The sequence below is a fragment of the Phasianus colchicus genome, chromosome 4, assembly GCF_987193195.1.
Source record: "Phasianus colchicus chromosome 4, bPhaCol1.hap1.1, whole genome shotgun sequence".
Classification (NCBI taxonomy): Eukaryota; Metazoa; Chordata; class Aves; order Galliformes; family Phasianidae; genus Phasianus; species Phasianus colchicus.
In genome coordinates this window covers 56,162,625-56,174,944 of record NC_143439.1, presented here as the reverse complement: position 1 = coordinate 56,174,944, position 12,320 = coordinate 56,162,625, and the positions used below count along the sequence as shown (strand labels likewise).

General features: G+C 37.2%; 1 protein-coding gene across 4 annotated transcripts in view; it reads right to left on the bottom strand.

The window, feature by feature from the left end:
- The window catches only part of KCNIP4 (potassium voltage-gated channel interacting protein 4), a 381,941-nt gene that overhangs the window by 181,286 nt on the left and 188,335 nt on the right, over positions 1 to 12,320 (bottom strand). Inside the window, exon 1 of one of the 4 annotated variants that reach the window (XM_090139605.1) lies at positions 603 to 968. The exons of the other annotated variants lie outside the window; for them this stretch is intronic. Coding sequence (XP_089995731.1) covers positions 603 to 702 — 100 coding nt within the window. The 5' untranslated portion in view covers positions 703 to 968. Of the gene's footprint in view, positions 1 to 602; positions 969 to 12,320 lie in introns of those variants that run through there. 4 annotated transcript variants of the gene reach the window in all.

Genomic DNA, 12,320 nt, shown 5'->3' with positions numbered 1-12,320 from the left:
AGATAATGTAAGATTTTTTTTTCTTACTGCTTTATACACAAACTATACTTCTAAGAAGAGAGGAGGTGATCTGAGATAAAGCACCGAGCAATAAAACTTGCACCCAGTTGCCCCGAGTGAATCTTAAAGTTGCTTATTCTGAATCTGAGCATCACAGTTCTTCCTCGTGAAGACCATTATCACATTTTAACACTAGATTCAAAATGCAACAGGTTTTGAACACTACAAAACAGCCGTCCTGAATTAACAACAATCCCAGTCCAGATGCTTGCATGAATAGATTACAAAAAAATTTAAGGCAACACTGCTAGCATTCTGAAACATCCTTTGACACCTAGTGATTTAAAATCGCAGAGTTACAGCAGGAACCAGACACTGATTTTACTGCATTTATCCCTGCTGGACACCTTAGCAGTGCGCAGGATGTCGGGTTATTTTTCCTGCAAGAGAAAATCCCCACAGCCATAAGATGGACAGTGCAGCCCCAGAGTGTCTGTGGGGCTGGGGGTGACCCAGGTAGCACCACACGCCCCTCTCACAGGTACCCACGAGAGCAGAACTAGAACAGAAAAACGACAAGCCACCAAAAAGCGCTCCCTTACCTTCTAAACCTGCTTCAATCAGCCCAAACTGTTCCAACACTTTCACAAAAAGCACAATCACGATCAAAACTGCTATCATTTCGAGCCCTTCCAAGTTCATGGTGAGTTAGGTCATGGTCTGAGCACAGCCACTGAGGAAAGTGCTCTCCCGCCCGGCTTTCCCGGCGAAGCCATCGCTCTAGGCGGGGGCAGGGGGGAGCGGGGCGGACATCCTGGCCGCGGCCCGCCGGGCGCAGCCCCGCTCCCGGGCTGAGCGGAGGGGAGCGGAGGGCCCGGCCGCCCCGAGGACCCCCGGGCTGGGAAGAACAAGGCAAAGAACCACCTGGGGCCGGCGAGCCGCCGGCGTGGCCGCGCGGCTGCTGGCAGCGTCGCTGTGGGTAGCACGTCGCCTAGGAGACGCGGGGACCGGGCCTCGCATTGGACAGAGAGGGACAGAAAAGAGCTGGAAGCAAAAAGAGGGAAAGAGCCGGGGGGGACGCGGGGATGGGGCACGGCCCCCTGAGCGTGCCGTGGTGCGACGTGCCAACTTTCTGCGAGTTTCTCCGAGGGAAGGGAAAAAGAGAAGAGGTGCAGCATGTGGCAGGCAACGCACGAGATGTTATGCAGCACAGTGCCTTACGAATCGCTTCTCATCGTTAACAACAGAAAACAACAACTTCTTTCATTTTCCTGCCTTATTAAGCGCTATTTAGTGCTGAGCCTGACCTTGGAAAACAAACATTTGAAAGAACAGATTGAGGGGAAGAGGGAAAAGTAGACACGTTAGTTGTTACGGTCTCTCACTTCAGTAGTATGTGCTAAATGGAGTGTTTTCCCAGAGAATCAGCACAAATACAGGCAGAGGACTACCAGGTATCTCCCACCTGCTGCCCTCCTGCAGAGCTCTGCAGCTCTGCCTCATGCAGCATTAAGTGCCAAGCATGGCTAAGGCAACACTATTTAAATCCTTAGTAATTTAGCATCTAAGGAGGAATTTGCATTACAAAAACAGCAACTCTATTACAACAAAAATGAGCAAGGAACAACTGCAATAAATTTAATCCTCTTTGGTAGGATATTGTCCCTCACATGGCTGGAAGCCATTATTGTCCATTTCTTTCTTTGGATTATGTTCAGAAAACATCTTTGTGTCACGTAAGAACTGGCAGCAGCTTCTAAATCCCCCAGGTACACTAGCATTGTGATGTGGGTTATCATTACTGAAAACAGTGAAAAGAAGCGAGAATAAGATGAGTGATATAATGAATAATAAAATAGAATAATAAATAGAAAGAAAAAAAACAGCAACAAAAAATTTTCTACTGTGAATAGGTAAACCCATCCAGATCAATGTTTGCATGTCACTATCACATGCTTTTTTTCCCCTCAAGATTGAACTTCCTGAAACTGTTTAATATTTCTGTTAGAAAACCTAGGGTTTAAATGTTCCATCCTAACCATACTGAAATACATCATTGCTGGCTCTGCTTAAGACTTAGTGCAAATCTTTAAGATTGCATTCACTTTTCTTCTGCAGGCCATTGTTCCTTGGCAAGCTGCTTTTAAGTGCTGCAAACTTTTTCCTCACATTCTTCTTTTCTCTCATTTAATCTTTCTTTCAAACAAGCTGAAAATCTGCTAAACTGCCTTATCAACAGCATTAACGACTGCAGCTCCTGCTCTGGTGTCCCTGCTGGAGCAGGGATGGGACCACATGGGCCCAGAACTCCTGCCAGTCTCAACTATTCTGTGATTCTGTGATTCTCTTTCTCATGTGCTGTGAACTTTTCTCTTTTTGACAGATATAGAGATAATATAATACACAAATAAAGATTCTTTCCTTTATTAGCTCATTACTTTTTAGTAAAATCTTTTGAAACCTTACGAAAGGTATTTCTCTTGCTGTCTCCTATTCAAAAAAACATTTAATATGCAATCTTAACTTTGTCGTGAGAGTAAATATATGAAATTGAAATCACTGGTCATTATATTTCAAGCTAGGGACATATCTAAATGATCACTTCTTATCTTGTGATGCAGCTTTACACTACAATACAGTGAATTTATTTTTTTTTTTTTTACATTATTATGACTAAGATCTTAGGTACCATGAATCATCTTGCCATTGCTTAATATTGTATATAATGAAATCTTAATGTTCAAAAAAGGCCCAATCAGTTTGGATTGAAAATTGATGAGTGGGTCTACAAAGAGAGTTCCCAGGAATGCTTATCTTTCTTCCTTACATTTCCTCTTCTTGTGTATTCACATTCCCTGGGTTGTCATTAAGCCACTGTCCATTTTTTGTCATGGCTCTAAGTGAGGATGATTACTATCCTCTGTCATTCCTTACCACCTAATGAAACAGTTTATGGGAGCCTGCCCTGGATTGCTTAAAATCACTTGGATTTCCTTAAGAAGTTCAGATAAATGAACTGAGCTAACCTTCATGACTTTGCCTAAAGCAAACCTGGATATATTTATAAACAATTATGCTAACAGATTTGGGGGAAGGCTATCATTGGTAGGACTGCAGATAACAGGAGATGTTAATGTCTCTTCCACTGGTAGAGCTAGATGAAGAAGTTGTCTGTGCAAATCAAGAGAAAACTCAAATGGGAGTCCAGTCCAGAATGCTCAGAGCACCAGTGGAAGTCCAATGCAATATGGAAAACTGAAAACAGAATTTCTAATAGAAGCTAGAGTTTCTTGATTTTGACTGAGAAAAATCTAAATAGTAGTTTTAAGCATGCATATGACGAAGATACAAATAATGATCTAAATCCACAGGACCATTTTAAAAGCAATGTCCCTGCAACTAATTACGAAGAAAAAATAATATTTTTTTCTATCTTTAATAAGAACAGCTTTGAACAAGTACTTATAACTTATTGTTAATATACTTTGAACACGTATATCTACAAGAGTAGGTATTCAAAAATAATATATATTTATCTTTAAAATGGGTAAAATTCTTCCTAAATAAGGAAATGGGCCAGAAAATCTTGATGGATCATAATTGACACAAATAGATTATTACGTCTGCTGCTAGTCTTTTGTCCCTGTAACTCATTTGTTTACTTTTTTCACTCTCTGAATTTACTACTAGCATAAGAAAAAGAGAATAAAGCAAAACATAAATGTAAAGAACATATGTATATATATAACAAGGATATATTTTAGTTCATCAAATCATTGAACAAAACAAGCAAAGTGATTAGTTTGAATCTTTTGAATGTAACCTTCTTTCTTGGTAAATAATGAACTCAAAAATAAATAAAAAAAAAGAAAGCAAAATGCAGTGATCTATTCAGCCATTATAAACATTAAATCTTGTAATGGCCCACACCTTGCAGCTTTCCTCTGGGCAGTACACCAGTATGGCTTGCCTTCAAAAGACAGAATAATGATATGTATTGTGATGCCCTGAACAAGAATTTTAGTCCCATATTAGCAGGCAACAATAACTTTATGGGCTGGCATAGATTATATATGTCACCCAAAGAATCTCCAGTCTTGGACAGGGGGCAAGACGTAGTCATGAAGCAGAAGTTTTGGCTCTTCCCACTCTGCTTTGCATTTATATAGCAACACATACAGCTCATGTTTTTACAGAAGTGACTAAATAGAAGAAGTTATGTACTGCAATATTCATAAATAGGCTTTTCAAAAATTCATTGACATAAGACATCCTTACCAACCAGTTGTGTTGTAGTCCTAATTCAAAAGTATACCTGAGTTCTGGATACTATCCTAACACCACTGCTCAGAAGTTTTGATTTGATGTAGAAAGTCAGAAGCTGCATACAAACTGACAAGATGTTACTAATTCTAAACAGTCTTTTGAATACTCTTTGAGTATTTGTTAGTCCTTAAAATTGAATTACATTTCTAGTCCATCCCTTGAAAATTTGGCTTCCTGAATCTGTTAGTATGCATTTCTGGAAGCTGATGCAGACATCATACTTACTGTGGTCATGAATTACATGAATTACACAGAATCACAGAATCGTAGGGGTTGGAAGGGACCTCCAGAGATCATCGAGTCCAACCCCCTGCCAAAGCAGGCTCCCTACACCAGGTATGAAGCTCAACTGCTCTCATGATCTGTTTGTGCTACTTATTTATTAGCAAGAATTTTTCTTGAGAGAATATAGAGATCATTTTCAAAACTACAGAGGAAATCTTTTCAAAAAGAATTTCCAGAGTCATTTGTAAATCTCCTGTGCATCATCAGTAATGAAGCAGCAATTCTTTTATTTCAAATTTTGAGATAGTCAGTGTATCAAGGGATGATGTTTTATATTTGCTTTAATTTTCTCTAAGTGACAGACGACCTCAATACATTCATGTCCAATGCTTCGCAACTGTGAGATGCCACAGGTGCTATCAGGTGCCCAGCAGCTCTTTTTCACCGTGCTTCTTTAGGCCTCCTAGCAGAGTATGACCCACCCCTCCATTACAACCAGCATCAATCAAGAGGCTGTATTAATTCACCAAAGTGTTAAGTGTCTGAGTTTGTGAGACAGGTAATTTCATTGATTCTTTTTTTTTTCTAGCTATGTCAGTCCTGTAGACTCTCAACCTGGCTGTTTCTTATTTATTTCTCCCCTTATGTTCTCCAATCAGGGATATATATAATGCCAGCAGTGCAATAGCTCTAAGAATCAGATGCTTTCTTTGTAACCTACTGCAGGAAACCTGCCTTAGCTACTGCTACAAATGCTATCATTCTGGTTTGTCACTCCAACCAACTCAGCTGTCCCTTTGCATTCATCTAGTGGATCCGCTTCATAATATATACAGTATTTGCCTTCGCCTTCAACACCAGTCTTACCATACTAATGCCACACTTCTGAATTTCAGAAAATATTGAGTTTTTAACTCCCTCAATCAAGGCACCTTACTTAAACATAAAGTAAGCTTTATTCATAAGAAATGTTACTGGCTCTAATACAGCCTTTTAATATTCTGAAATAGCATTACATCTGTTCTCCCTCAAATTCTTCCTTAAACTAGAGTAATGGAAGTCCACAATGTCCTGCCAAAACCTCACAAGGCAGAGTGATGTGACCATCACAAAACATCCTATTCATAATTGTGTTTGTTTGTTCTTCCATCTCTGCCACTTCTGAGGTCCTACTTTATTCTTAAATATTTGGTCCCTTAGGAATAACAGATCTAAATGAAAACTGCACAAACTGCACAAGAATATTTCCCTAGCATATCTGGACCTCATTGTAGATCACCATTTTTTGCCTTCCAGAACAGCTTTCTCAATATAACTCTGGGATATTTTTTTTTTCATTCATCCATAGGGTGCAGTGACCCTAGAAAGAATTTTTATAGTGATCAGCAGAGAAACAACAAAACCATAGAAACTATTCCCTACTCACATTTTCCCTGGACTTATTTAGCTCTGCAAAATAGAGAGCCTCACATTATACTGGAAAAGCATTTACACACTACATTCAGTTGTTGTGTTTGTAAAACCATGCACCAAAAACTAAAGAAATATCCTGGTAATAAGACAGTCTTGCTAACAAAACTTACTGAAATTATACTAAGTCTTCCTAAAAACACAACTATGCCAAGTACAGTTGTTCAAACTCTTGTCCAAAATTATGATCTGTTAAGAAACTATACTTGGAGACTACAATTAAAAAAAAAAAAAATAGCTGTAAGTCTGCCTATTTAATCACTTTCTATAATTTCTAGCACAAGAGGCAGATGTATAGTTCCAATGGTATACAGCATATGGATGGATTTTTAAATCCATAACCTGGATCGAAGGTAGAAATTTTTTTATGATATACTAAAATTTTCATGCAGATAACAAAGGGAGAAAATACATCGCTAATAATTAGAAATATACTCGAGTTTTTTGCTATATTATTTTTCTGCATGTTATTGGAAATCTATCAAGCTTCCTGTGGGCTTTAGCTGTGATCACTGTGTTAAGTGAACTTTATCATAAATATGTTTAGAAAACTTCTTTACAGTCTCAAAATGAAAGACTGACAGAAGGGTTCCTTCAGTTCAGCTGATGTAGCATGTGGATGTTCGCCAGACTTTTCCTCCTAATCCCTTGTTGGTTCATTAGTAGCTTGCTGCAGACAACAAAGGACTTTTATGCCAATCAACAGTAAAAAGTCACAGGAAAGCCTAGCTCATACACTTATAGAAAACAACTTGAGAGACTGCAACAAGGCAGAACCTTTCAAACTTTTTCCTAAAATAATAAAATAAAATAAAATAAAAATAAACAACAACAACACAAAACGAAGCAGAACCAAGAAGCCAGAGAAATAGCAACATCTACTGAATCTTACAGCCTGACCTAAGCATCAGTAACCCGTTAGAGTATACTGCTAGTTCAAATGGTGAGCTTCTACTTTTCCCAGAAGTTATTATTAAGGCAAATAAAAGCAAAAAAAGTGACAAGTTGAATGTCCATTTTTTCAGGCTGGTTATATACAGCTAACCAACACTGGTATAAAAATAAGTAAGCTGACATTGTTTCCAAGTCTGCCCAATTAACCTACTTGGAGCAATGGGAAGGAGCTCAAAAAGTTTCTTCATGTCTTGACAACAAGTCATGTATTGACAACGCCTTTTTTTTCCTTTGTTCCTACAGACCTTTACCACATAAGGTCCCAATGCATACAAATCCATGTGCCTAAGCAAAGCTCCTACATTGACCTGAAGGAGTTTTGTGTGATGCTGTCATCTTACTAGAGAAACTCACTGATGTGTGGGCTGGGCTTTCTAAAGAATCAAGGATTGTACTATTTTTCACATGCTGAAGAAACACAGATAACTGGTCATGTATTCAGTCGTAAGTCTTATCTCTCCGATGTGGATACACAGTGTATACACACAAAATACACAAGAAACTGAGACTTGTTTATATATTTTTTTAAAACATGTCTAAGGAGTGTTGCTCTTTCATTTTAATAACTTACAAGAAGTTCTAAGAGAGACCAGATATTTACTTTGTTTTTTTTTTTTTTATTCACTGGCAATATATGATAAAGAGAGTTCAAAATATTCCGAGGAGTTCAGAATAAAACAATGTGAAATATGACATTTAATGTACCTCAGTTGTCAAAATAAAAAACAAATGTGATTCCTGAAAACCTTTGCTACTGTTCAGTATTTATTTGTGTTTCTTATTGCTTTCTCTGAATATCTGATCAGTTGTTTGATTGCTGTTCAATCCCTATATTCTCTTCCATCATGAAAATGACAGCAGTATCCATGCAAATTCTTTAATTCATTGTGGATAAACTAGATGAATAGGCAGCCATAGCAATGGTTTGTGCCTATCTTCCACCTCCCAGCCTCCCAGAAACAGAAGCAGTTTTAGGAATTTTCCCATGATTATACTTTAAAAACCCTACAAGCTATAAAGCAGAGACTTTGCTACACCAGTGGTTTTGTTATCTGCCTGTCGTGGTCTGCAGGCTTGACTATTTCCATGCTTGCTGTCTTTACTGCAATTTTATTTCTGAAGAAATATTTCATTGATTGCAGCATTTTTCACTTCAGTATAATTTTTCATCTTCTCAGGTTGTTTTATGGCTTTACTATATCTCCTGTTCACACTGTCAATCACAAATGGCATCAGTCAGTCTGCAGCTTCTGCTTTTTGATGCTGTTCACAGTGTTCTCCTTTGTCTTCCTTTGTCCTAGGTGCTAATCATTTCAAATATGTACATTAAAGTAAAAGGTGAAAGTTTGCCTTTGCTTTTTCAGGTTCTGTTCTAAACTGTTACTGCGGATTATTCTTTTGAGTACACTGCATAACTCAGAACCGTTATTTTTCTGTTAAATTATCCAGATTACCTGTAAATCTTTATGCAACCAAATTCATCTCTGATGATGCACTGAATACTTTGGCTTTGAGACTTTTGCTTTTTTACTTTACACATTTATAGTATCATTCTAGATCTTACAGGTACTAGCCCACTTTATGTACAAATTAGGCTAATGCTTTCAACATTTGAACAATCCAATTAACGAACAACTTAGTTAATGGTGATAAAGCTTTCCTTCCATTACTTCCTGTGAAAGGCATGATCTTATCACTCCCACATTCAGGGCTCAGATCAGAAATCACTGTTCTGGATCATTTAAGTTTCTCACTTACAACTGTTCGCTATCAAAAAATCACTGGCCAGATTTCTATAGCTTCATACCTGCACTCTCTAAACTGGCCAGAGATTGTTTTCAAATTGCAAGCTCAAATCTGCTCCTGTTGCAGATGAGCAACATTTTGACAGTGTAGTTGTGTGCCAAATTATATTGATCTCAGACCAATTCAGACACGTTAACAGTCTGTTCCTTCTGGAATCTCACCATCAAAGTGCCAAAGAATGGATGGATCAGACATACCAGTACATTAAGACAAAGTATCCTCTTGGCAGTTATTGATTGCAGAAACACATCTGCAATTCTCAGTAAATAATATATCAGTATGAACTGCATGTGATCTTCTATCCATTCAGTATTACCACTGTTTTCTACTGTCTCCACTCTATTGCTGCATATACCATCTTCAATATCCTGCAATGATACCCTCTTTGCTTTAGTGGCTTTTCACCACTATCTTTTTTATAATTCTGTTATTTCAGTAAAGGGTGGTTCTTCCTCTTTCCAAAAAGATATAATATGCTGGTTTGGACTACATAGAGAACTGAACTTCTAAAGCATGTTTTTTTTTACAGATGCATTTATTCATGTCCTTGCTACTTGGTCTTACAACATGTTAATTAACTAAGTCACACAGGAAGTGAACACAGGATCAAGTGCTACAAAAGAAAGTCTGGAACATAACTTGCTTATTAAAAAACTTAACCAAACTGCTAGTCTCTGTAAAAATATTGAACTGCTTTGCTTTAATAAATGCAGGGGGGAATACCAAAAAATGATTTGATATAATATTCAGGGAATATCTAGAATGTTTTACAGCTTGGTTAGAGTGCCTGTAACTGGTAATTTGTAAATAGATGTTATAAAAGTCTGTGCACTTCAGGACTATGATGTGATCCTAAGCTAAATATTTATGTGCCAGCTCTGAAAATACTACATTAGTGACATCAGAATAAAGCTGATCCATTAATTAGTGAGTTTAGCAGTTGCTCAGGAGCAGCTCTGAAATGTCATCAATATTAGATATTTCATAGCTTCACATGAAAAATAAGAAAAAATAAAATAAATATCAAACGGATTGTAAGAGAACCAAACATGGTATATTACTACCTGGTACTAAGTAAGTGTGAGAGGTGGGATATTCCTGTAATCAAAAAAGTGCTACACACAGGGCAAGTCAGCAGACTGCATTGGGTTTTTTTCCCTCTCACATGGGCACAATTTTCAGAGATACAGAATAAATTCAGAAGACATTTTGAAAAACTGCACAATTTAGAGGGAGTCATTCCTCATTCTGATGACTTACATCATTGAAACTGGTTCTGTTCATGAAGCTTTGAAATCTTTCCTATTCCCAATTCACTACTTCATGGTGTTGCAAAAGCAATAGAAGTGTCAGGGTAAAAATTTAATGTAATAATTATCTGAAACCAGAGCAATATTTTAGTGATCATCAGAAATGATGCACATACCTCTGCTGAGAGTTACACAAACGTAGACTTTACATTTCATGTTTCAAATAGGATCACTGAAATGAATGAATCCTTGTAAAACACCACCTATACAAGATAACTATTAACAAATCAAAAACGTTCCTACTAGAAAGAAGACTTAAAATAAAGCTTGCAAAAAACAGCTACTTAATAAAGATATTTTATAGGTAATTCTGCAGACTCAGAATTTTAAAGATCTACAATTTTAACAATTTCATGAATCCACCTCATCCAGTCTCTTGCATTATACTCATATGACTCCTGAAAGACATTTTAAAAGAATTACAGCCCCTTCAAGGAACTCCAGCACTTTTTTACTCTCTAGCGTTCTCATCCCAGTAGTTGCCCTAAATTCCCCATTCTCTCCTATTGCTGTATGAACTCATTTCTTCTCATTTAATCTGCAGCTCTGTAAATCAGACAAGCAGATTTCCCTCTAGAAAAAAAATATTTGAAGCAATAATATAACATCTGTAAGTCCTTTCATATATATCTCATATAAATTTCTTACTTATGATCATAGTAACATAGAATCATTAAAGCTGGAAGGGACCTTTAAAGGTCATCTAGTGCAACTCTCCTGCAATGAACAGGGATATGTACAGCTACATCAGGTTGTCCAGGGCTTGATCCAGCCTCACCTTGAAAGTCTCCAGGGATGTAGTATCAACCACATCTCTGGGCAACCTAAAACTAGATATTAGGAAAAAGTGATCCTCTGGGGGATTTTTTTTAATAAGAAAATTGAACATCTGAAATGTTTGAGTTTTTTCTTAAAAACAGTTTTTCAAAAAAGGAAAACAAAAAAAGTTGAAAAACACATTTTTCCATACTCACTGATGTAGAAATTTTAGAGCAATCCAGAACAAATTCTAAATTATTTCACATACTGTGAAAAACATAATTCATATTAAAACTGACTAATTTTAAGTTGTACTTTTTCCTCTATTTTTCTGCTTTTAGGCCAAAAGCTTCCCTAGGCATTGACTGTGTTGTTGTATACATTCAGAAAATCATTTCAGCTATATCGTAATCTAATAAGGAAGACAGTAAAATGAAGGAAGTTACCCAGGCTTTCTTTTTAAGTGGGACATAACTGAATTGAGAAGTCTGATGGGAACACACTTTCTATTTCACTTGGAAACTTCTGAGTACCACTGTTTCCACAGGCTCATTTGAATCCTCAGACTGAGATCAGCAAAATTATGCTAGATGTATGGTGCTCAGCAGAGTTCAGCGTGCGTCCCTGACTCTTACGAGTATGTACTGTGACCATGTGCACTGAAAAGAAGAAAAAGCACTTACAAAAAGCATTTATTTTTTGTGCATTGCACTGGAAAAGAAAGTCCTACCAGAAATCTTGCAAATACAGAGAGTTTGCATTTTGAGCTCTGTATTAGCAGAAAGATAAATGAAGTTAAGGGTCGTCATGGAGTTCCTGACTTGCAAAAGCAATTCCATACCACATACACATTATTCACTCAAGAAATCTAGTATCTGCTGTATGAAATCAATTTAGTATTGATATGGCACTTCTGGGTAGACAAACCACTTAATCTGTTATGTATCATATGTATCAGATATCTGTTATGCATCTAAGCCAGGATCTAAATAAGGAAATTTTTATCAGAAATAAATATTTCTGACCTGATGAAATCTTTTCAGCACTGTACTATCCAGTATTCGAGCAGAGAAACTGCTTTGTGTTGAGGGAGCTTCTGCCAAATTCTCAACATATAAATTATTTTGCTCCTGAACATGTTGCTCTCTGGGCAGAGATGGGCTTTAAATAACTATCTCACGGCATGTTAACAGTTGATGTGGCTGGATTTCAATTCCATGTAATTTACTGAACACTAGAGAGTTTTATTACAAGGTTCAGGATAAATTAAATGAAAATTAAGTACAGATGAAGCACGGGTCATAGAAAAGCAGAATTCAAAGAAATACAGGAAAGAAAAAGTAGCATCTGTTACAGCATCGAAAAAGACGGCATCTTTTTTCAGGAAATAAAATGCTTTCACTGAGGTTGAAACTTGTCATGTTAGTCAGGGAAAAGGATACCCCAAGTAAGTGGACTAAGAATGATCTA